The 26,259-nt window shown below is 41.9% G+C and overlaps 1 protein-coding gene across 2 annotated transcripts in view; it reads left to right on the top strand.

Moving 5' to 3' along the window:
• Nucleotides 1-4,440: 4,440 nt before the first annotated feature.
• ctnnal1 (catenin (cadherin-associated protein), alpha-like 1) overlaps nucleotides 4,441-26,259 on the top strand; it is a 53,972-nt gene continuing 32,153 nt past the window's right edge. Inside the window, exon 1 of one of the 2 annotated variants that reach the window (XM_051390214.1) lies at nucleotides 4,441-5,053. In XM_051390214.1, the coding sequence (XP_051246174.1) occupies nucleotides 4,958-5,053 (96 nt within the window). In that variant the 5' untranslated portion in view covers nucleotides 4,441-4,957. The remainder of the gene's footprint in view (nucleotides 5,054-26,259) is intronic. The other variant, XM_051390213.1, reaches the window with a different exon arrangement.

Below are 26,259 nucleotides of genomic sequence, written 5' to 3'. Positions count from 1 at the left end.
AAGTGGAAAATGTTTTACAATGTAGTAGATAATATCCTTAAATGTTTTAGTCATCCATTTCATTGTGCCATATGTTGGCAACAAGTGTTCAATAACTAAATGTGCCCGAGGAGCTCTGCATCCTTCTTGGGAGATTGGATAGTCATTTAGGGAATAACTATAATGAACTTCATACTTAAGGGGTTGAGGGATGATAGAGAGACCTTCTGTTTTTATTTTAACACTAAGATATTCTTGGGGAGTTTAAAGTGTCTCATTCATTGCAATTTCACCTACAAACACTGTGGTTGAGACATGCTGCAACTGTGCATGTAATGACTCTATAATTATACTATTACACTTTTAAGATCTCAGGTAGAAACAGTATTTTGCAGCAGTTCGCTGTGTGTATTTTATCTGAGCTTTCAGTAAAAGGTGAAGTCTAAAAAGAACTGGATCTATTGTGGTCAATGCTTGGGATTGCATGCAAATTTAAAAATTAAGTACAAGAGATAAATAGCTACGCTTTTGTCTATTTCTTTTCTGACGGACATTATCCTCTTAAAGATGATTCAAATCATCAAATATTCAGATCTTCTCTTAAATCATTACTAATTCCTGATTTCCTCATCAAGGTATACTCATTTTGGGGCGTACTGGTAGCTCACCCGATAGAGCTGGTGCCCCATATATCAAAGCTAAGTCCTTGCTGTAGTAGCCATGGGTTCAAGTCCGACCTGTGGCCCTTTGCTGCATGTAATCCCCTCTCCCTTTTCCTGTCTATGTATATATATTTAATTAGGTAAGAGAAAAGCTATTCTCCCTTTAAAAACACATTTTCACATTTACATATGGTTCAGTTTGATGAAAATACACCAGCATTTACTTCCTGTGTTTACATATGCTGTTATTCCGAACTGCAGAGAGGATCTCTGACAAATGAGGCTGCCTTCAGACAAAGAAGTTCTGGATGGAAACTGAATGGTAATGAGTATATGCAAGGTATCCATGATTATGCAACAACAAGAAATGGAGATGCAGAAAAGCCAAGATCACTGGGACTGTGTGTATGCATGGCACTTTGCTGCTGCCTGGTTTTGTTTACGTGCAATTAAATTAGCCTTGTCCCCGAGGGTGCCTGCTTGGCAGAAGGAGAGTGGTAAATGACAGATGACCCATGCCTTATTAGAACTGCTGCTTTGCTTTTTCTTTCATTTGAACATATTAAAATGTTTGATTTTTATCCAGCTTCTAATTCTGTGGTGCGTATTATCTGCACTGGAAGCAGTGTAATTTTTCCTGACCAGAGTCCATATTAACATAAACACCTGGAAGCCAACCAGGATTAAACTCATCTAACATTATAAACAACTCCTAAAGCTTTAAACTGTAAAACTATTCAAGGGTCGGTCAGTAAAAAAACAGTGTGCAGCCAACAACCCCACCTCAGTTTGACCTCCTCTCCTTTACAGAGGCCTCTGCGGTCACTGTATCATGGTAAGTGGGTGAGTTCAGCTGCAGGTCTCTGTCAAGAACAGGCTAACCTGAAGCACAAAACTGAATTCAGGGTCATTGCATCCCCGGAGGCAAATGTTAATGTGTGAATTGGGGTGTGAAAATTAGATACAAAACATAATCTTGCATAATCTATATACGAAGATGGCCAAGAACAGTGTGTGTTATATGTATATATATATATGTGTGTGTGTGTGTGTGTGTGTACAAAGTATGTTTGAATTGTTTTCTTGAGATTTTAAAATACAGGAGGGGAAATCCCTCAACATTCCATCACAATCCTTCCTTTGAATCCCAAATTTTCAATCTACTTATCCAACAGGGGAATATGACTGAGTGCACTCATTTTACATTTTGCAGTGTGCAAAATCACTATCTCTTTAGGCTCAGCAGTTCCTGTCCCAGGAGCTGTACAGCCAGAAAGAATGATCCAGAGAAAGAGAGAGAGAGAGAGAGAGAGAGAGAGAGAAAGAGAGAGAGAGAAGTCAGCACTTCCAAAGCACGGAAAGAGACAGTAGCAGCTGTTAGCAACACAATCACACTATGCATAAGCATCTTTTATTTAATGAGTAATACCCTTGGACTCTGCAGATGAGCATAGAAAAAAGGGGCTTCCTGTGTGTCTCGGGTTTTCAGGCAAATTGTCAAAATGCAATGTGCCTAAAAGAGATTAGAGGCAGAGGAGCAAATATTGAATATTCCACAACAGATGAGATGCTGTTATGAAAAACACGCCTGTTTTCACGACTATAGCAATGACAAACTCAGTGCGAACGTGCACGCCATTGCGTTTGTTTGGGCTTGTGGATTGGAACTATTTGTCAAGATGATAACTAAACTATTACAGGATGTATCATATTTCTTATCTTATTCTACCTCTTGAACTTATCTACTGTGACCAGAATAATTTAAGCCAACACAAGTTAATACAGCACAATGCAAGTAGCCAGAGTGGAGCTTGTTATCATCTTATCGCTTGGAAGAGAGCCTCGGAGCAGATTAACAAAAAAACATACAGATATTATCTAGTTAGCAGTAGAGCCATTCATCAAAGTGGATCACAACCCTGTTCACTTATAGCAGCCAAAATGCTTGCATGCCTTCATAATGGTGCTGTGTGTGTGTGTGTGTGTGTGTGTGTGTGTGTGTGTGTGTGTGTGTGCGCGTGCGCGCGCGTGTGCATGTGTGTGTGTGTGTGTGTGAAACCTATGTAAACAGGGAGGGTTAAAGCATAGCTCTGGGGTTTTAAATAAATACTGGCTAGGCCTGAGAGCGGCAGTCAGCCTTAACACACATACACACAGCCATTGTCTCCACTGCTGACACAGAGAGCTAGCCAGCCACCATAGTTGATGATGAAGCAGGCAGCAAAAGCCCTCACTAACAGTGCCACAGTGCTTATAAACCATATCTGCTGTCAGCCATCTGGATTATTTGTAATATGAAGTGTTACTCACCACTTGTCATCCAGTGGCTGCACTTGTAAAAGTTAGAAATAGCTACTGGAAGCCACTTGAGGATCCGGGGAATTTGGCAATAGTTTGGTCAGGCTTGGATCCAGGCTCGGCAATAAAGTATTTTGAGTCCTATTATGGATACAAGTCACTGGGTCACAAAATAAGAAGAGGAATGATGTATTAGGAATTTTGTTCCTTGTATTGTGTGTCAGTAAGATTTAAAGGACCTTTCCAATACGGATAATATTTAACAACTGTATTAGAGAGCTTATGCTGGGCAGGGGATGCTAGATAGATCATCTGAACCTTTATTCCATCTAGAAATAACATCCATATGAGTCACTGTGACCTCCAAGTCGGTCAGTTTGTTTGAAATAAAATGTCATCGTGCCATTTCTCTCAGGAACATAATAGCAAAAATAAACCTGCTTGCAAAGTCTTTATCATTCATCAAAAGACTTAGATCAATATAAACTCGTGGGTCTACTGTATTACTGATGTTTTGGTGTATCCCTTTTGCTATTTATGAGTTTCTTTTGAATGTTTTTTCCTATCTTGAGATCCGTATTGTGAAAGTAGTTTGGGGAAATTGGGAGAGATGTGGGTGTGTGCCGACTGTTGGCAATCGTTAAATGAGGAACGGGGGGTTTGTACCCCAGTGTACCTCATGCATCACATCTCTTTGCCTGTATACATCATAAAAAAGTAATAAAATATTTGAAGTAAAAAAAAAACACATCTGCGCTCACCAATCCCCAAGTCCAAGCACACACCTCTAATTGAAATGATGGGTTTTATTGATGAGCTAAGCTTTGATGAACAGATTTTCAGCCCTTCTATTCAAGATCTGTCTACAGAGGATAATTCTCTTTTAGTCTGAACTGGGGAAAAATCCAGGCAGATCTGTGTGTTCCAGTTTGTCTTAGTAACAAAACAACAACAACAGCTGCTGTGTTATATTTTTGACTTTTGTTTGCAATTTTACTGATTTCAACCAGAACCAAAGCAGTATGAAATCATAAACAAATGGAATCACTTTAGTATGTAAACCTTAAAGGCCCCCCCTTTCTAAGTTTTAGCCCCGGGTAACCTACAGCACCTCACATGGTTAGGATCATGAGAATAAATGCTTTCTCCAGACAGACAAAAGTTGGCAACTGCATTCCAGTCAGTGCATCTGTCCCATGTGGCTCAGTGCAGCCGGGTTTGATTGGCATATAGTGTGTATTTGGAGAGGATGATAAGGGATCCTCAGACTCCAGGGGATAATGTGGGATTCTTTGTCTCGGGCGTCAAACCAAAGCTGTGCTGCTGAGGAAAGAGTCACTCCTCTCTCTGCAGGCCACTGGATGCAAAGTCCTCCGAAATCTGCATGGACGGATTATAAACTTTTAACTCTAAAACTCCTAACATCCTCTGAGATTTGAATGAATTAGCTGATGCATAAAACAAATCTTTCTCATTTTTTTTGCTTGCTATGGCCAAAAGGACAATAGATGCACCCTTGTTTCAATTCCAAATACTTTCATCCAAATCTGTTTAATTTGTCCAGTATTATTTGGAATTACATAACTATTGTAGGTGCGTGAGCAGGTGGATGAAAATCAAAGCGATCATCCCGATTGAGCCACATGATGAGCTGCGCTTTGGAAAGCCCTGAGCTGCACATAAACAGCCAGCAGCGAGAACCTGAAGGTGTGTGTGCGTGTGTGTGTGGTTGCCCACAGTGGTGTGCTGCAGTCCGCTTCCCCGCCGCTGTTGAGTAAACTACATGGACATTAGCGGGCGCAGCGGCACAACCACCGAGCCAGAGTGGATTAAAACAGCGTGCGTGTGCGGAGAGCCACTCGACAGACGACCCGTAACCAGCTGAGAAACCCCGGTGTGTAAACAGCAAGTCTGTTACACCAGTTTGCAGCCTTACAGCTCAGGAAAAAGGGGGCTCTCGGTGAACTCAGTAGTGCCCGTGCATTGTGTGTCAGACAGGCAGGGAGAGCTCGGCGGGAATGGCTTCATCTCCGTGCGGCAACAGTAACTTCGATTCCGGTCTGGAAATCAAAACTCGCTCGGTGGAGCAGACACTTATTCCTTTGGTATCGCAGGTGAGTACGCTACAAAACGTCAAACAAGTTGTTGTGTTGTTATTCCCGAACATGTTGTACTTAAAAAAAACCTCACTTTGGCTTCACAACAGCCGTATTCGGACACATGGGGCTAACTTTGACTCTCATGTTTACCTGTTTGTACACGAGACTGCGTGTTTCCCTCTCGTGCTGTGTTTTAACGTCTGTCCAGCGCGTGAGGAATCTGTTATAAGTTGTTATATTGTAACTACTTTCGTTGTCGTCAATAATGGTTAATAATTCATTACAACCCACAAGCTACTAAGTGGACTTGTTTCAAGTTGCGCATAGCAAAGGTTACCAACTAACTTTACCGTAACATGTAACGTTAAGTTAAAAAAGGAGAAGCATAGATTTAGTTGTTGTTAGGCAGACGTTAGAAGGCTACAGAATTACATAACCGGCTACACTAACCTCCAAATGGGGAAATAATAATGGGAGCGATTAAACCAATGGCCAGCCATCCAGAAACGGATTAAATGAGCGATTAATTAATTAATTCCTCGTTTTGCTGGAGATCACCAGAAACATTCCTCACACTCAAGGAGGGGGGGTGCAGGGTTTGTTTTTTTTTTTTTTACCCCCACAACTTGTGTTCTCCCCTTTCCTGCACTGACTCCCACTTCTTCTAATTGGGCCACTTTGAGGCACGTGTTTTGTTTTTCAATAAACAGAGGAAGATGAAAGACCCCCACTTAAGGCCACTGCACTTTCAACAACTCCTCTCCTGCACTCCCCAAACATTAGTCCCAGTTTAAAGAGCATGCAGTTTAGGTCAATGAGTTAATTCATGATTGTATTGTAAAGTGCAGCAAACTCCAAGGCTGTGTTGTAATGATTCTTTTAAAAACAATAATAATGCCATTCTACGTGGTTGATATCTATTTTAATTACAATGGCAGATGATTCATCTCAAAGAGCTTCTGCTTTTAACATGACTGTTTTCCACTGTGGTTTCCAGCATGTCACTTAGGTTGGGAAGTGGGCTGCATCGCCTGAATAGGGGGATGAGCACCAGTCTTATAATATGCTAACGTCCCTTATTGTGCAGGAGGCTAAAGGGCCAGATACCTTTTAATGTTCTGTTGTTTCCACTGAGAAACCGTGTAAGAGAAAGGCACCTCACTGGTGGGTTAACAGGGACACTGTCCCCCCCTGTGGCTTACATTAAAGCCTGCTTCCTCCTGCTCATTGCACTAGCTCATTTGAAAGATATAAGGTCACCCTGTACTGAAGGGACATGGGGTTAGTTATCAGAAAAGGACATCTGTTAGGGGACGTGCTTTCTGTGTAGGCTGTTCATTTTATGGTCATATTGGTTTTCGCTCATTCGTAAGTATACACCAAAAAGAACGTTTAGGAGTAAATCAGGATTAAATCCAGGTAGGGTTATACCCACAGTTACCATAACAATACTTTTAGTAAGCACTGCTGTAATATTGTGCAAAAAGCATTCAATAAATCTGCTGTACTCTGCGTTATCTTAATAATATTTGCGCTGCAGTAAACTTATGGTGCACTCCTGCCCACTGAGGAAGACTGGCTGAGCTCCAGTCTATAACGTAGAAGAATGTGCTGTATACTAAAGTCCACGGTTGAATAGTGGGCCTCAAGGACAATCTTTCCTAACTTTCTTCTTTTTTTTTTTTTTTTTGCTCTGTGTGAGGCATGTCCCCATAGCAACAGAGCTCTGCAATGCTGAAAGAATCAACATTTCCAAGGACTGTTATCTCCATATGTTATGTTTTGTTGTTGTTGTTGTTATTAGGATGTCATCAGAAGGACGGTCACTCAGTCTGTGCTGACCGGTACATTAGTTTCACCTGCTGTGAGCACTTTTCTTTCAGTGTCCGCTGCCTGGGAGTCTGCTCAGTTAACTGCTTATATGCACAAAACATGTTTCTAGAGCTGAAACCATTTGTTTTGCAATTATGATAACTGATGAATCATTTAAATCCTAAAAAGTTGAGAAAATAATATATATATATATAAATAATTTGTGGTTCCAGCGTCTATTCTTTCTTTTGGTCAGACAAAACATTTTAAGACATCACAATGAGCTCTGTGTGAATTATTATTATTATTATTATTATTATTATTATTATTTTTCAGATTTTCTGTAGGCCAAACAATTGATCAATTAATGAAGAAAGTAAAGTGGAGATCACTTGATAGTGAAAATAATTTCCCTCATTAACATGCATGCATTTTACATGATAGTAATGTACATGGGTTGTATGATTGTTGGGTTAATGTCCAAGTAGGTGTGGTAGCCGAGAAAAATTAAGGGACTTTGTTGCTATTTATTGTTTTTTGCATTTACAAAACAACTTAAGTCTTTTTGCTTAGGGTGTTTGAGGCATACGCACATAATCAAAACGCCAAAAGAAATCTGTCTAACTTGTGTATATTCCTGTGGTCATTTGAAAAGACTGATGTTTAACCCAGCTGTTGTACTCCGATTACGTCTTAATGTGAGTAAGATAACTCAGTTAAAGGGTTTATGTGATGGTTCTGAGAATCTGTATTACCCATGGGTCATAATTGAATTATTATAGTCAAAAGCACTGACTGTGTGGGTTGTGTTGCGCAGCTTTTCCTCTAATGGAGCTTTGTGTATGTGTGTGTATGTATGTGTTTGTAGGGGTCATTAGATAACTGTCAAGGAGGAAATGAAAAAGCAGTGTCAGTGAGAAAGGCTGGTGTATGATAAGGTAGTATGTTGTGCACTATCCCCTTCTTTTATTATGTATCTCCTCTCCTCCCCTCTCCTCTTCTTGCTGTGACGTTGATATCCTCAGGCCTCTGTTATCAGCTTCACTCCCACCAGGGTGTAATTATAGGCCTGGGAGTCTCCTGGCCTTGCAGTACGTACACATACACACACACACACACACACACACACACACACACACACGCACCATACACATGCACACAGTCCCACCCACCTCTTCGCTTTTCATGCTTGTATGTTCACCTGTTTTACGGAGTCCTTGTGTTTGCACTACTCAAGAGTTTTTTGCAATTAGAATGTGTCTAGAATGTGAGTGCTGTTTTCGTAAGGTGGCCACCTGGATGTTTTCTAGCTGCACCCCCCAACCCCACCCCTCCATCATTTTGACCGTTCAGACTCTTACTTGATTTAACAGAACAATTCTGCTCAGCTAGGAATTCACTAATGTGCTTTTCTTCACATTTTCTGCTACAGCCATCTCCATACCATTGTGAAGGGGCATAGTGAGGGTAATGAATTGCTCTGGTGGTGGTCAAAAATGTAATGGGCATCACACAGAGAGAAGGGAAACTAAGTGAATGTGTCGGCTGTGGTGAGTGTCCTACGTGTGATGTGCTCCGTAGCCCAGCTGGAAGGCAATTAACGATAATCTGGGCTGCTTTTTCCTTGAGATCCGACTCCTGTTTTGAAGTGGTGATTAGTGAAATAACAGTTCTGTTCCTGGGTTTTTTTTATAATTGTGCTGTGTTCCTAGTAAAAACACACCAGCCCTGTCTGGGTGCGGACATGGTGGTCCTCAGACTGACGAGGTGTAAGGGTGTTGTTTGGAGGTAAAGACGTGTGGGAACGTATGAGGACCGGGGAGTAATATCTGAGACTTTGATCAGATTGGTGAACATTTAAACACTTGTGACACACTGGCCTTGTGATTACATAGCTATGCCGGCTCCATCATTTTTCTGCAGGGCTTAGTCAGGAGTTTCTTAAAAGATTTTCAACTATAATTGGGCCTGGAAAATCCGTTCTCTGTCCAAGTTTGTTAGCGTCGACTTTGTCATGCTTCCAGGGGTTCTGTGGTGCTTGCAGTTTTGCCTTCTGATGTGGGTAAAAAAATCATTTTGCACAAACTGGTTCGAAATGGTGTATTTATTACCGAAGCAGAAGCTCAGTGGCAGGTTTGAGGATGTGATTTTTGTCACATAAATTCCACGTTAAATGAAACGCTCACAAAAAAGTACTACATAAACATACTCCTGACTTAACAGCTCTATAACTACGACCATCAGTCAAATTTTTTAGCCCTCTTTCTGGAAATATTGGAAATGGAGTTTTATTGAGGTATGAGGCACTATTTTCCTCTTAACGTCCCTGGTCCTGTGGTGGGGTGACATGACAAACGTTCAGGTAGTGAAGTTGTTTTTTATACGCAGACAGAGAGGCATTACTGTTGCCACGAGCCCTAACAGATCTGCTTCCTCCATCCGTATGATAATAATGAAGACAAATGGGTCCCTGGCATGAAGGTGAAACCACATGAGGATTACAGTGTGCCCACAAGCATGCATGCGTGTGTATACACACTAACAGACCAAAATAAACTTCCTCGGAATGAGACAAAATAAGCTTTTATTGTGTGTATTTGTGTGTATTGTGGAATAATGGTGGGGGATTCCAGTGTGGTTTGTGTGTCTTTGTATCGGCATACTTTGGTATGTGTGATTGTTTGCTCATGGACGACAGAAACTAAGCAAATCCGTGGTGCTGGTGTTTGAGGTTGCACATGTCGTCACCTGCATTTGTGTGTGCTGTATGTTGCCACCATGACCTGTCACCTCATTATCAGCCTTCAACCCTTCGAGGCCTCAACCAAAACAGCAATGTGTTATCACACACATTGGTGTTTTGGCAGGTCAGACCGGCACCATGAGGCAACCATTTTTCCTGTTGTGCCATCATCAGTGGAAGATTGTATGCCAATGTAAACACACACACACACACACACACACACGCACTCATTCATTTGCCTATACAGTCTCCTTGAGTTGAGACTGGCAGAGCATGTGGTTTCGAGTTTTGTTTCAACTGTTTCCCCCTGGTTCCAACCTCAAATCTACGAATCACAGTGAGCCTGACACACATTATTGTTGTGTAAATGAGGATCTGAGGCAAGTTCTTGCTCAGTGGTAGGTAGTATACACAGGCAGTCAACAACCCTGTGTCATCAAATTGAAATGAGATGTAATTCCACTCAACTCCCACTGCTTTCTATTAAAGTGGTTGCATTAGTCAGCCAACTTTGTCAGTTTGGATAATTCAGATTCTATCTCCCGATTATTACACAGACTCTCCTAAACCTCCCATCCTCACTCTCTCTCATATTTAATTTTTTTTCTGTCTGTCTCTCTCTTACTCTCTTTCACTCTCACTCACTCACTCACTCACACACACACACACACACACACACACAAGGCTTGCCTGACCAGTCTTCCCCCCTTGTCCTCCCCCCCTTCTTCTCACTATTGCCATCAAGGGAGTCATTACAGATGGCTGTTCTCTTAAGTGCAGATAAAAGGGTCCGTCTCCCATGTCGATACATTGACCTCTCCCTGGCTAATATACTTCCAGATGAGAAAGTTGTGTCTTTTCATGTGTGTCTTTCGTTTATGTGTGTGAGTGATTGCACGTGTGTGCCTGAAACCTCCCAATAACCCAGCCTAAAGCGGTTTATTCACCCAGAGAGAACAGCAGAGTTAACTTAATGGTGAAAAAAGCTATCTCGCCCTGTGCCACTTAAATTATCTGAAGGCTGTGGCTAATAGCGATAACGGCTTTTAATTGTCTTAAGGAAAGCTTCTGTCTCCGACCAAGACGTATTGCTCGGAGGTTGATAAAGTATTGATTAAACATCCTTCCCATTATCAGACAGCCTCAATGTGCCATTACCTGTGCTCACATAGCTCCAAGTCTTGCATTCTGTGTCAACTGAAAATGGAAAGCAATTTCAAGGACCTGTTCTCTGTAAAGTAGGGTCCTCTAGTGGCTTTTGGATATGCAGATAATTTGGTTTCATTTGTCCAGGTTTTGAGATATTCAGCAGAGATTTCTGCCAAAGAAGTAGCCCCTGAGAAAAATGCTGATAGTGAGTTCTTATAAAGACAAACCAGAACATCATCTGTGTGTATGTTATATTAATTGCAATTTTTTAATTCTATTATTGCCGTTAACAGCAATAAAAAAAAAAGAAATGAAATTAGAGTCTTCTTGTTTAGTATCAGTGGCTTTCTGGCCCATTACCAGCCTGTATTTACAGCATATTCTTAGTTTATGATGATAGCGATGAGACATCTCATAAGCGTGAGCACACAGGAAGAGATGTCTATCAGCGGGAATGTGGTGCCTAATGTAGCGTTGTGTTTTGCATTGTCCAGCTTCACTGGAAGCACCCTCTGGACTGAAACAGATGCATAAACACACACCTAGAAGCACAGACAAGGACATACTTATTGACATTAATTACTATGTTGTCGCACAGAGGCCATCTGTGAACTTTAAGGGAAGCCACAACAGATTCCCTGCCAGCTAAAAGTCTGTAGCTTGTATATTGGTAATATTTTAGTAAAACATATCTTAAGATAGCAAAAATACAGTTTTCTGGCTTTACTCTCTACAGCACTGCAAGCTGGTACAGAGATATAAAGATAGACAGAAACATGAGGTGTTACTGTACATGCTGGCAGGACAGAAGAGACTGAAGTGTGTGATAGGACAGCCCACTTACTGTAATCTTGTAGGCATGTACCCTCCCACTCGTCTTGTCATGTATTGCCAGAGATATCACACAACGTGTCTATATTGTCTGCTGCCTGGACAACCACAGGTAAACAGATCAGTATTTGGCAGGCAGCTGTTTGCATCCCAATGCCTTTCTGTTGGCAGTTTCTTGGCTCGGTGGACTGATAATTCTAGTCTTCAGCACATGGCATTGACTAGGACAGTTGTTTACAATGTGGGGTCACTAGGGAAAGATCTGCAAATCCAAGGGAAGGCAGGAAACCTTGCCAGTTTCCCCTCCTGTCTACTCTAATATAAAAAAATATTGATAGTGCAACATGAAAAAAGTTATTTCTTTATCTACTTCTATTATTAGTCTTTATCTCACTTTGATTTCTGAGTAGTGTGTGCACAATAACTCATTCAGGTTTTGGAACTATTTACTAACTACCTTGGCAGATATAAACGGGAAGTATAATGTTGCCATGGAGTCAGTTAGTTAGCTGTGGGCTACAACTAGAACCCCATGTGGTTTAGCTTACATTGATCAACATTTTGGCGAATTGGCATCAGTAAAATTATGCGGTATTAGCTACTAGCAGCTCCTGTTTGCAGTGTACCCATGGATGCACAGACACTATCACTGGAGTGCTTTGATACTGAAGAAAACTTCAAGACGTGATGATTCTCAGGCAAGTTCTGGATTTAGGACTCTTTTTTTTCTACGAGTGATTTTATGGATGTTTATTCTTGATGGACACTAGAAATTATGATATCCTCAGAAAGTTTTAAGTCACATATGTTTATCAAATTATGACTCTGACAAAGAGTTTTGATGCAAACTGTGGCAATCAGGCTTTGATGGTAGACTACCATACTTGCCTTTCACGTCATGTAGTTTCCTTGCCTCGCGTCCACGTCTCCCCCTCCATGTCCCTCCTTCAACTCTCCTGCGCCCTCTGGGGAGGCTGCCTCAGTTTGATAACTCTGCTTTATGCGATAGGCCAATCCAGTACTTCATAAATCAGTTTCATGATCCTATCAGGCTTGCTAGTTAACTCCCACTGGCCTGTCCTTGCATTAATATTTTATAATGGTAATGCAACATTTCTAAGAGACAAAAAAAAAATTGTTTTCTAAGAGATACAGTAATGGGGAAAATGTTGGGAACATGGATTGGGACATCTGAAGTATCCCTGGAAAAGAAACTTTGCTGTTGGTAAATATGGGTGTTTGCCTTTTAAGATCATACAACACAGGCATATCTGACGTACATCCCAAAGCTGTCAAAGTCATCATGTTTGTTCTTCACTCCTCTCCAGCAGCAACATTGCTGACTGCACCACAGAGGAATCCTTCAGTCTGGCTTGTATGTGTTAATTGCTTTCTTCGAGCGTCTTTGAACTTCTCCCCTCTCGATAATGAGTTCTTTTAAAGAGATGAGGTTTGACATGACAGAACAAAGAGAGTGTGAAGGACACGGAGAACACAGAATACCAAACGTTTTCTTATCTTTTCTAATTCTGAAGAGGCAGAAATTTCAAATATTTAAAGCTACTCCCACAACATAATAATAATATAAGAACATGTCATTTCGGAACTATTTTTATTGCAAATATTGACCAATGTTGATTTGATATGATTACCAGTTACTGTATTAATTGCACTGAAAAATGCATTGGCAAGTGTGTCCCTTTTGACCTTGTGCAACAGTATCACTTTCAATGTGAGACCATTAAACCCAGAAGAGTAAAACTTGAAGTACTACTAATACTGAGCACATACTGGAATCCTTCGCTTTATGATGTGAGTTCTGGGTGCTGGAGGAAGGTGTATCAGTATGTAAGCTATAGCACCTTGTTTGTATGCTTTGCACCCTTCCTCTGTTGCTCTGCCCAATTTCCTGATTTTGTTTTCCTGTCACACACACCTTACTCTCTTGCTCCTTCCTCCTCTGTCTTCAGCCTTGCATTTCGTTTCTCCCCATCTCTCTCCACTTAGCCCCCTGTTTTCTCACTTTTAATCTCAGTTTCTCCAGAGAGTGCCGTGTCCCTGTATCACCTCATTAATTTTGCCGCCTACTGAAAACCTAGCCAGTGGCTACAGGTAGTGCACAGAGCTAAAAAGTTCAGCCTTACCACTTCTCTAAGGATCTTTTACCTTTTTTTTCCTTCTGTGCTGTAAACTGAGACGTAATCCTTAGCACTGCGCCTATTCTGAAAAACAGTAATGGGAACAGCGTGTAACCAGCTCAGCCTGATTTGGCTGTCCCTTTTTTTTTGACATAGAATACTTGAGAGTGATCAAGATGATGGTATTCTCACCATCTTTTGTCTGACCGTCACATATCTTCAGGGGAAATGTTTTTGGAAACCGACGCAGTGTTGAAAGTGCAATTGTAAGCAGATAGGATCTTAAACATTGTGAAAAGACTTAGTGCCAAGAATAGGACAAAATCATTTGATACTGATAAGATTACACAGAGGTGGTACCGTGTTTCTGAACAAATAGGTTTTGTTCTCAAATACTGTACAGCACCAAACTATATTTAAAGTAGCCAGATTTTCACAGTCTTTTTTAAAGTTGTTGTTTCAAATGGCAGCTTCAGTATGGATATATAACAGGTCAGCAACTGTGAAGAAAAGACAGAGCATTGAATCCTCTGTAGATTGTCCCTTTATATAGACCAGTTTGCTTGAAGAGATTATTTACGTCACATTTTAGGGTTTGAATGCTGATGAGGCAGAATTATAAAGACAGTTAAATAAAAGTCTACCAAGCACAGATTCCACCTATCGCTGATGTATTTGTCCTGTTGTCCAGCCCTAGTGATGCTCGTTCCAGATCGACAACCTGAAAGCACCTAGTACCTATCAGTATGGTGAGGGTTCTCATCTTGTCACTGTTTCTGGGTGACTGAAGCCGTTGGGTGACAGCTGGGGGCCAGCCAGCCGGTAAAACACAGTCCAGTATGAATGTACTTACACACAATGCCAACCCCTATAAATAAGTTAAAGTCACTCGCCTTCTATAAATAATGTTCCGGTTGTTCTGGACGTTCAAGCATGTCTGTTATCTGAAGGGCTAAACGGAGCTTTTTATGTTGCTGAAGATGAAGACATTTCTTGTGTTTGGATGGAGAGTTAATGATTGGGATTATGTGAGGATTTATTGTGGGCAGGACTTTATTTTTGTTCTTTAGATTGGATCACTCATTGTTTATGTAAAGGCTCCTGGTACTGGTTCAAATAAATGGTTTTGGAGGTTTAAATAGAACTCTACTGGAACTTCAAATATGTAATAACAACAATGTAGTGAAAGCATGTTCCCTGAGCCCCCCATGAATGTGTGTGAGCGAGCCAGTGTGTCACAACACAGGGCCATTATGTAGTCTGATGTCGGGGGGAGCTGCATTCCTTCACCGGGCTCATATTTCGAGCTCTTACAATGTGTATCGTTTGAGTTCTGTCTGAAATTGTGTCTATGTATTCTTTTTAGGAGCATCACGGCTAGGGTCAAAAGTCAAAGTCTCAAAGGGGGAGACCTTTGAGCACTCTATACTGGCTGGTATGCATGAGTTAGTGCCTTCCTCCCCACCAAGGGCTTGAACTTCGCCTCACTTCGTTCGCTCACCACTTTCATCAATGAATCTTCCTGCTCGGCCACTATCCCCTGCATTTAGGTTTTTGATGTTTGGTTTGACACACTTCATGGATTTATTAATGTAGCTGTTTACTTTTTAAAGTCCCTTTTTTTTCTCAAATGTCAAACCTTTATTCTTAGAAATAGCTTGGGGGTGAGGATTTGTCTTGCTCTGGGAATAGTTTGCAGTCATGTTGACTTTCTTGCACACCTGACATCTTATCTTCCCATCTCCTGCCTTTCATCTGTAATATTTTTTCTTCCAGTGGTTAAAAAACTGGGAGGGCTAAAATCTTGGAAGTACCTTGTAAGAATTATTTCTTTTTATTTGATTTGTGCCTCAACAGGCGATTTAGAAACAAAGCCCATTTTTCCTTGTCACTTTGCTTCTTCATTTAAGAAAAACAAACCTTATTATTTCAGAAACAAGCCAGTGCCTTTGTGTCAGGTGTATTAGGTCAGCGTCCTCAAAGCAGCTACTGCAGCCATTCTTTTTTTTCCCGGCAGAACATGCTATCGCTGTGGGAGGCTGTCACAGAGCCTGGTTAAGCCACTTTCACACACTGTTCACTGCACACTATTATTTGTCCATTACTTGTAATTACCCATCATGATGACTGATGGAATGTTTTCGAGGCTGAGTTGGCAAGCAGTTAGGATTATCCTGTTGAGGACTTTATATAATTACCCAGTCATTAAACACAGCTCAGTGTGAAGACAACCTGGGGGGGGGCGACTTGCCAATGGCTTGGTTGTTGTGGTTGTACCTCCAGATTGTGGAAGCAGCCTGTTGTCGTCATGCTATTTTGCATCCAAGAAAGTGACCCTGGGACAAATGTTGTCTGAGCAATGGCTGCTGCATCGTGTCAGTGTGAACATTGAGACCAAACTGACTATTCTTTGGAGTTTAGCAATCTCCAACACTGGTATTTTACTTTCAGGACAATGCTTTTTGAGGACTGTTTAACAAACTAAGCTGATGATGATGACGTGAAGATGCAGGCTCTAATTGTCGTGATTGTTTTGGATTGGACTTGTGGTTACATGTAAATAACGTTGGGCGATGATGGATGTGGAAATACTTCTTCGTCAATTTACAGTTCCGCCTCTTTGGGTTTTACACAGGTACTCATCAGTCTTTACTGCCGCCCCAGAAGATCCTTACTGACATAATTGAGGAGCAGAATGAAGAATACAATAGAGCCTCATCAGGAACTGGAGTATGCCCTTTTCAAGTGCTTTCATATCATGTTTCAGCAACACAAAGAAATCATGGAGGGGGACAATCAAAGTTTGGAGTCAGATAGCAAGAACAAAGTAGGAATAGTGCTCTGGGCCACCTTGTGTTTTTTGGCAGGGTCCAGATGTTTCAAAGAGAGGAATTTGTTATAGCCTATGTAATTTTTTTTTTTTTTTTTTTTTTTTTTTACATTTTCTTCTTTCTTTCTTTTGAAGGTGCTACATCTCACAAGGTGAGACCGATCTAAATTATTCAACTTGTAGGAGAAAATTGTTTTCATGGTTGACTTTGTGGAGCTTGTCTGCTCTTCTACGAAATAGAGAATACCCTGTACCTCAGGATTGTTGAGTTATTCATTAATTGCAAATTTCGGTCTGTTTATGCGCACCAGGATCAGGCCATGTCTGCAAATGAAACCTTCCACCCAAATGTTTTTGTTTTCTTTGCCTCTACTCTTCCTGGAATGTAACCGCTTGCCTAATACAATCATATGAATATTCTATTACAGAGCTGCAAGTGTCATTCAATTAGTGAAACGAAATATGACTTCAGTATCCTGGCAAAGGCTTTCTTATGAGGCATGCTGTTTGGAAGTTATAAAACATTCCCCTGAGTGTTGCCAGCAGCGGAATCTGATGGAGAGATTGGAGACCTCACATATAGATGTAATATTTGATGTCTTAATGTTTTTTCTGCTGTGTTTTGCTTCCCTTTGTTACATTTCCTCGCTAAATTAAACAACTGCCACATCCTTGTAAAAGATTTATTCCGAGACGAAAGTATGAAAAAGACATCTCTACGAAATCACCTGGTCTTCCATGGAACAAAGAGCCCAGTGTAGCCTGAAGAAATTTGTAACTGCATACGGTGTATATTTCCAAATGGGTGGGATCTCATCTGCATTGCCCTGCTGCCTGGCCAGAGATCTCTTTGATATTATGTCTTGGATGTTTTGCGAAAACTTGCTTAGATCAAGGATGTCTGTGCTGTCAGGCTGGCTGTCTTAGTTTCACTATGATAACGGTTAGATCCAAGTTAAAAAATCTAGAGTATGATTTGGCTCGTGGCTATCTTCAAGGGTTGCAATTTTTTAGGCATTATACAGTATCTAACATCTGTTTGAGATAAGCAAGAACATTCATGTTTTGTTGTTCATGGCTTCTAAAATATTTGTTACACCCTTAAAGAGAGATGTTGTCAGTGGTAGCTGTCGGCTGTCGATACATTGCTTTTATCATCACCCACATGCTGGTAGGAAAATGTTGGGCCCATCTTCAGCATATAGGCAGGGGCTACACTAATGAAACACCTAGGGAAACATGTTTGATTTATTGATTCATTATTTATTTGACAGTAGAACCTCCCATTTTGTGTTTTTCTCAGAACAAGTACAGAAAATATCCCCTTTCACTCCAGACTCTAAGATTATCTTGGAAGAATGAGAGCTTTTATTGCTATAATGTTGTATAGATGACATTTATGTATACAACATGAACTAAATACATCATCAAGCAATCTATTTACTTCTCACACTTTAGTTGCTTTAACTTTACTGCGTCTTGTAAGACGTTGTATTGACGTTCCCCACTGTAGAGATGTTACAAGGTAATGTCATTCACATTGGCACTGAAGACATTAAGTCAGTTTTACATAAAATGTAGTTTGATGTTTTTGGAAATATGCTTATTTGCTTTCTTTCTAAAAAAATAGATGAAGATTGATACCACTACCACTCTGTATGGTAAATATACAGCCAGAAGCTGCTTAGCTTAGCATAAAGACTGGAAACAGGTGGAAACAACTCTGTCCAAACGTGACAAAAATTCACCCAACAGCTACCCACCTTCAACACCTGCTACTTTATGCAGAATTCACATTACATTGTAGTCCTGATTTTCCAGACAGTTTTTGAGATTGCCACCAGAAGTCCCCGGATTAGAGGCAAATCAGCATACACTATATATATATATTTATATATATATATATATATATATATATATATATATATATAAAACCATCAACAATCCCTACAGGAACCATCACTGAGACCAATAAGCTGATACACAGTACAGCAACAGTAATTAGGGATGCACCGATCCACATTTTTTCACTTCCGATCCGATCCCGATACCTGAATTTGGATAACGGCCGATACCGATACTATTCCGATACCAGAGCTCTGTTTTCTTTAATATTATTATTATCATTATTGTTGATTTTATATGAGATAATATGAATAAACTCCTCAACAGGCAAGTATGATATGTATGTATGTATGCATGTATGTCCCAGAAGGCAACTTGAGGTAAGCATAAGGTCAGAACAGGAAGTCAGAAAAACAGGAAATCCTTTTAACAGGAAAAATCCCATTCTGAAAACAAATATGCAACTGTAAGGGTTTCAAATTTATTGTCATGTCAATATTTATTAAATTCTCCAAATGTCAAATATTTGAGTCTTGAAGTATAAGAAAAGTGCAATAAGTGTAAACATCTTACACACACACTATCAATAAAACAGCACAAATCAAGTACACTGGCTCTTGTAGTATCAATAAATCAAGGTTTTAAAATGTCAATTATCTGAAATATAAGAAAAGTGCAATAACTGTAACATCTAACACACGCTCGCACACACACACACACACACACACACACACACACACACACACACACACACACACACACACTCTGTAATCCCTTTAGCTTTCATGTTGTCTGCCTGGAGTTTACCTTGTTTTTGGAATGACTCCAGAAGTGATTCCTGACAGCTCGCCTAAAAAATCCTTGTGCTGTTTCGTGTGGTGCTTTCTTAAATGTTTGATTGCGTTTGTAGTGTTGTACGACGCAAGGGCGCTTTCGCGTCTCTGAATTACGGCTTTGCAAACATTGCATTTTGCTGTCTTGCTCTGCGGTGTTTCCAGTGTAAAGTATTTCCACACAGCGGACATGTTGGCTAGCCACAATGCTGCTCAATGCTATCCAGCTAGCTGGCTGCAAACTGCGGAATGGATTTCCTGAGCGGAGGCGTGTCTCATAACTCTGTGTCTCATTGAGCCGCGCCTCCGTTCAGGAATTCCATTCCACAGTTTGCAGCCAGCTAGCAGACTGGCCGGCAGGAATCACTTGTGGAATCATTTCAGCAGACAACGTTAAAGCGCTGACATGGCTCATGGATATCGGAAATCTGCGCAGGTTGGATCGGGAAATTCCGATACGTGAATTACGCTGGTATCGGTCCCGATACCGATACGGGATCAGATCGGCCCCATCCCTAACAGTAATCCTAGAAATGTTTGGATACGGGATGGGCTCAAACCATAACAGGCAGCATCCACCATGGAGAATACGATTAGAGGCCAAGATAAGGGCAACACGGAGAGAAGTTAGCCAGCTAGCAGAGCTACAGAAAGGCAACATGGTGAATAAAGGGGCACCCAGGAAATACACCAAGCTCTCCATACCTAAAGCACTCGAAACTGCCAAACAGAGACTAACAGCACTGGCCACCCGGTTGAAGAGATACACCAAGGAGGCAGAGGCCAGGAGAATAAAGAAGCTGTTCTCCACTGAACCAGCCAAGGTGTACTCTCAGTGGCAGGGAGGAAATAACAACAGGTCAGACCCACCAAGAGCTGAGGTGGAAGAATACTGGAAGGCCATATGGGAAAAAGAGGCATCACACAACCCAGATGCCCAATGGCTAGTGGACCTAAGAGCAGACCACAGCAACCTCCCAGAACAAGGACCAGTAACCATCTCAATGGCAGACATCCAAAAAATAGTGTCAAAGATGAAGAGCTGGACAGCACCAGGCCCCGATATGATCCATGCCTACTGGCTGAAGAAGCTAGCAGCACTCCATGAACGCCTAGCAGCACAGATGAACCAGCTGCTAAGGGATGGGTCCCACCCAGAGTGGCTAACCCAGGGCAGGACGGTCCTAATCCTGAAGGACCCTCAGAAGGGACCCATCCCATCCAACTACCGGCCAATAACCTGTCTCTCCACAACATGGAAAAGCCCTGTCAGGCATCATCACGGCTAAGATGAGTAAGCACGTAGCTCAATATATGAGCGGGGCTCAGAAGGGAATTGGTAGCAACACCAGAGGAGCCAAGCACCAGCTACTGGTCGATAGAGCATACGACTCAATGCCCCACACGTGGATACTGGAATGTCTGGAACTGTATAAGATCAACAGGAACCTAAGGGCCTTCATCCAGAACTCGATGGGAATGTGGAAGACAACCCTAGAAGCCGATTCAAAGCCAATTGCTCAAGTCAACATCAAATGCGGTATATACCAAGGAGATGCGCTATCACCACTGCTGTTCTGCATAGGCCTGAACCCCCTCAGTCAGATCATCACAAAAAGTGGTTACGGGTACCAATTCCGAAGTGGAGCAACAATTAGCCACCTGCTCTACATGGATGACATCAAGCTGTACGCCAGGAATGAGTGAGAAATCGACTCACCGATCCACACCACCAGGATCCACAGCAACGACAGGGATGTCATTCGGATTGGACAAGTGCGGCCGGATGGTCTCAAAGAGAGGCAAGATGATCAGAACTGAAGGGGTTGACCTACCAGAGGGCAACATAGGTGATATCCAAGACAGCTACAAGTACCTTGGTATCTCACAGGCTAATGGAAACCATGAGGAAGCCGCAAGGAAGTCAACCACAACCAAATACCTCCAGAGAGTATGGCAGGTCCTGAAAAGTCAGCTGAATGGCAGGAACAACATCCAAGCCATCAACATGTACGCACTACCAGTCATTAGGTACCCTGCTGGGATCATAAGCTGGCCAAAGGAGGAGATAGAAGCCACAGATATCAAGACAAGAAAGCTCCTCACCATGCACGGAGGGTTTCACCCCAAATCCAGCACCCTGAGACTGTACGCTAAGCGGAAAGAGGGAGGCCGAGGACTAGTGAGCATCAAGGCCACTATCCAGGATGAAACATTAAAAATCCAAGAGTACATCAGAAAAATGGCCACAAAGGATGAACTGCTAAGTGAATATCTCAGGCAACAGAAACCTGATAAGAGTGCAGAAGAAGAAGAGGAGCAGACAACCTGGAGGGACAAGCCCCTACATGGCACGTACCACCGCCAAATTGAAGAAGTGGCTGATATCGAGAAGACCTACCAATGGCTGGAAAAGGCTGGACTCAGAGACAGCACAGGCACTGATCATGGCAGCACAAGAACAGGCCCTAGGTACAAGAGCCATAGAAGCCAAGATCTACAAGAGTAGATCTGACCCAAGGTGCAGACTATGCAAAGATGCCCCTGAGACAGTCCAGCACATAGTAGCAGGGTGTAAGATGCTAGCCGGGTCACAGCATGGAGAGATACAACCAAGTGGCTGGAATAGTGTACAGGAACATCTGTACCCAGCATGGAATAGAAGTACCCAAATCCCAATGGGCCGCACCACAGAAGGTGGCTGAGAACAACAGGGCCAAGGTGCTGTGGGACTTCAGCTTCCAGACTGACAAACAGGTCCTGGCCAACCAACCAGACATAGTGGTGGTAGACAAGGAGCAGAAGAAGGCCGTGGTGATAGATGTGGCCATACCAGCAGACGCCAACATCAGAAAGAAGGAACAAGAAAAGGTTGAAAAGTACCAAGGGTTGAAAGAACAGCTGGAGCAGATGTGGAAGGTAAAGGCGAGCGTGATCCCCGTGGTAGTAGGAGCACTCGGGGCAGTGACCCCCAGAAGCCTCAGTCCAGAAGAGCACAGTCCTAGGAACAGCTAAGATACTGCGCAGAACCGTCAAACTCCCAGGCCTCTGGTAGAGGACCCGAGCTTGAGGATGACACAGATACCACCCCAAGAGGGTGAGAGGGAAGTTTTTTTATGGATTGCTATGTGTGAACTGTTCAAAGATGCTTCACAGATGCCAGAAAGATATCAAGCAGGCTAAATATCTGATCATGTCAGGGACTGGTCAGAGAGCCGTGCAGTGAGCTATAGCCAATGAGAACAGACATGGGCTGTCATCTGTACTAGGTCTCTGTACTAGGTCTCTGAACCCAGTCTTATGATTTGTAAGGAGGTTGCACAATAACAAAGTTTCTATTAGAACACATTTGGCATAGCAGGAATATTTATTTACAATTCTTGCTGCCCGCATATCCCAATGAATTCTTTCACCAGCGCATTTCGTTTGTCAGTTCGTGTTCAGTTTGTGACAAAATGTAGATTAGAGACCAGACAGACTTGTCAGAGACTCCTTCTGGTGAAAGATCTTGTATTGTGTTCCCCTTAGTTGATCAGTCATGTACTAGTAAACCACAATGACTCAAGATTCCTGACAGAACGTTGTGTAGTGTGAACAGTAGGGATGGGTAAAAATATCGATTCATCAATGCATTGCAATATATTTTTTCCCAATTCAATATCGATTCATTAAATCCTCTGAATCGATTCAAGCCCCTGGCCAGTGGGGGCGCGGTGAGCAACACCTTTGTGTGATTTGCATTGTACGGACGGAGGCTGCACTCGACCACACGACAACATGGCAACCGAAACAGGTAGCAGCAGTGTTAAAGCAGCGCCTTCAACTTTAAAAGCAGACATTTGGAGTCATTTTGGATTCCAGTGTAAACCCGGAACACAGGAAATAGACAAAAGTAAGGTAGTGTGTAAGCTGTGCCAGGCAGTACTAAAATACTGCAAATATAATAATAATTTGCCCAACCACTTAAGCCGACACCATGCAGATGCAGCAACCCGCGGCTAAACCTGTGGATTCAAAACAGACGCAACTCGACAGATCCTTCCTTTGCAAACTGCCGCCAAACTCTGCCCGTGCACGGAAGATAACAGCGTCTGTGGCCGTCTTCATATGTAAGGACCTACGACCGTACAGAGTCGTGGAAAACGAGGGTTTTAAGAAGATGGTATCCAAACTCGAACCACAATACGCCATACCAACACGCAAACACATGACGTGACATGAAGTCGCCGTCCCGAAGCTGTACACAGAGGTAAAGACAGCCGTTCTTGGAGTTGTTGAAGTTGGCAATTATTTTAAAATTATCAACAGGTACTCTAATTAATTATTTGTGTAACATGTTATATCTTGTTTGTTTCATATGAATTCTTAAATTCACTTTGCCTAGCTAAGAAATAGTCCAAACATAACCCCTCTGTAAACCTACACTTTTAGTTTTAGTTTGGATTAAAAGATATAATGTGTTCATTAGTGAGTTTTGTTAGATTTGGACATAGCCAGGCTAGCAGTTTCCCCTGGCTGTAGCTTCATATATAACAGGCAGTTAGATGAGAGTGACATCTACCATCTAATCTAACTCTACACAAGAAAGCACATAAGTGTATTTCCTAAAATGTCTGAATATTCCTTTTAAATAGCTCATTAACAGTAGTTGATGCAATGTTTTTTGAAATATAGGCAGGGATTTCAACTGTAACATCCAATGGCTGCTTCGCACAGCACTGAAGTAACAGTGGGGGGGTATTTTGATAAGATGTAACTTTTCAATAATAAAGGGCTTTGACTTTGAGTGCCCCGTGGCGCTGTGTTTAACTCAATATTGGCATTAGATTAATTGTTTTCTTTTTTTATTCACTACTCTCCCACCAGCAACTGTAAAGGGTTTTAAAGAGAAACAAGGTCGGTGAACCACAACAGTAGTTTGTGTCATGGTCTGGTGCTCTGCAAACAGCGGAGATCGATTCCCTCTGCTCCCCTTCCCATCTTAGTTAACCTTGGATCGTGGTTAACAGAGCAAAAATTGATCCACAGCCATGTTGTGTTTGTCTACCCCCCAGCAAGGACCATTGAATCAGAGGTCACTCTCACTCACACTGTTTCATTTTGTCTATCCCCAATGTAGCTCTGAAAGTTTTTAGATACTGTAGAGTGAGCTGGTAAAGAAACTGCTCTCTTTTAGTTTCAGAGACTCGTTGTGCTTTATTTCTTCTGTAGCCCCTCTCAGCTGTACCTTCTGTTTTCCTCTGTCTTAGCTGTCCACCCTCTTTCCTTATTTACTGTATGCCCTCTGCCACTCTCTGTCCTATCTCTCCATCACAGCTGTCCGTCTGTTTTTCTCCCAGGTTTATCATTCTCTCTTATCAGCCGCTGCTGGTTCCTCTAGGCTTCCTGCACCTCATATCAGCCTGACTGATTACACTGTAGATTATGTGTTACTGTCAGTGCAGTAACAAACCAGGTCAGTGGGGTCTCATAATATGTTTTTTTTTTTTACCGGATGAATAATACATCCTCTCAAATATCAAACATCGGCTTTTGTGCACATTTCTAACCTAGCATTAAAATAAAATTGTATTATGGGAATTACTGTTTTACTTTAATAAAAGATGACTGTTTGTTTGAATGAAGACTGACTTGATTTAGGTTGTCAAGATTTGTCATACGTACTACAACTAGCTCAGGTCAGAGTGACTGTGGAGAGCTCTCTGCTCAGCACCGTCAGTGGGCCCACTTAAGACTTGATAGATTTCCCATTATTTTCAGACGGCCATGATGGAGTACCAGGTAGCACACTGCCTGTTCTGCTTTCCGTTTAGCTTCTACCCCCTGAGTAGAAACACTACCATGCTATGGCACACAAGTGGTAAGCCAGTGTGCTGCCAAGCCCTGGAGATAAATACTTCTCTTCATGGGAAACCATCACAAATATGTAATCTGGAAACCCTTGGCCATGTTTCCGTCCCTCTATTTGGAAATCCGTCTCGGAGAGGTTTCAGAGAGGCTATGAACACTTGAACCGTGGCAGAGCACCAGTGATCGATGCCAAGCTGTATTACCAGGCAATAAGTGGGATTATATTTGTCGTTTATTTGACAGTGAATGGTCCCTTGGAAAATATGAGCTGAGTTTATTGGTTTTGTCTACCACATGCCAACCTTACCCCTATTCTGTTGTTTTGTCTTGGATTCTCTGCATACACGTGGGCAGGCCGAGCCAATTGACAGATTGTTGCAGAAAAAGCAACTGAAGGCAACACAGATTCAAAATATGATATAAGTAACACGACCAACATTTGACTTGCTGCATTGTAAGACTTATGGTCCATTCAAAGAAATCTACTTTTGACATTGTTTCAAAGGCTCAGCCATAAAGAAAAGTTAGTCTGTACTGTCAGCATTAAAAATATTTTGATTGATATACTCATTGTTAAATTGGTTTAAGTGCTTTGTCCAGTAAAACATATCTGCATTTTTCATTATATTTGAGGGGCTCCTTGGTGAGTCAGCTAATCTGACGAAGCTTACATTCCTTACACAAAAAAAATGATGATGCACACTGCAGCAGCACTTGCTGTTATGCCGTGGTGCGACAAAAGCTGGAACAGGAGAGAAAGAGTATAGTGTTTGACACGTTTGCCGTGCTGTGAGTCATACGAAGAGCCTGGAGCAAACATTTCAGTTGACTACTCAAGGGTTAGATGCCACCTCAGCTTTAATGGGAAAGTCACGGTCACCTGCAGAGATTTAACTGCAAAGAGAACAGATACGACAGTTTAGTTGGCAAATCATGTTTTCCTTTGACCATGAAAATGTACAGTGAAAGCAGCTGAAATCACAGTTCTCTACGGGGTCATTCCTATTTTCACAGGGTCCTGTGTTCATCTGATTTATATGGCACAAGGGCTAATGGGAACATGACAAATGGTCCTATGTTTCCCAGTTCTAGGATTAGGGTTAGGGGGTAAGGGAACCTAAGACCCTGGGAACATAGATTTACTCCCTTCTGTACTAGAATAGTAATTAAGAATAAGCGTCATTGGTAGA

This window comes from Dicentrarchus labrax, unplaced genomic scaffold (genome assembly GCF_905237075.1).
Source record: "Dicentrarchus labrax unplaced genomic scaffold, dlabrax2021, whole genome shotgun sequence".
In the NCBI taxonomy this organism is placed as follows: Eukaryota; Metazoa; Chordata; class Actinopteri; family Moronidae; genus Dicentrarchus; species Dicentrarchus labrax.
Note: the sequence above shows the minus strand (reverse complement) of the source record. Positions and strands in the feature narration are given on the sequence as shown.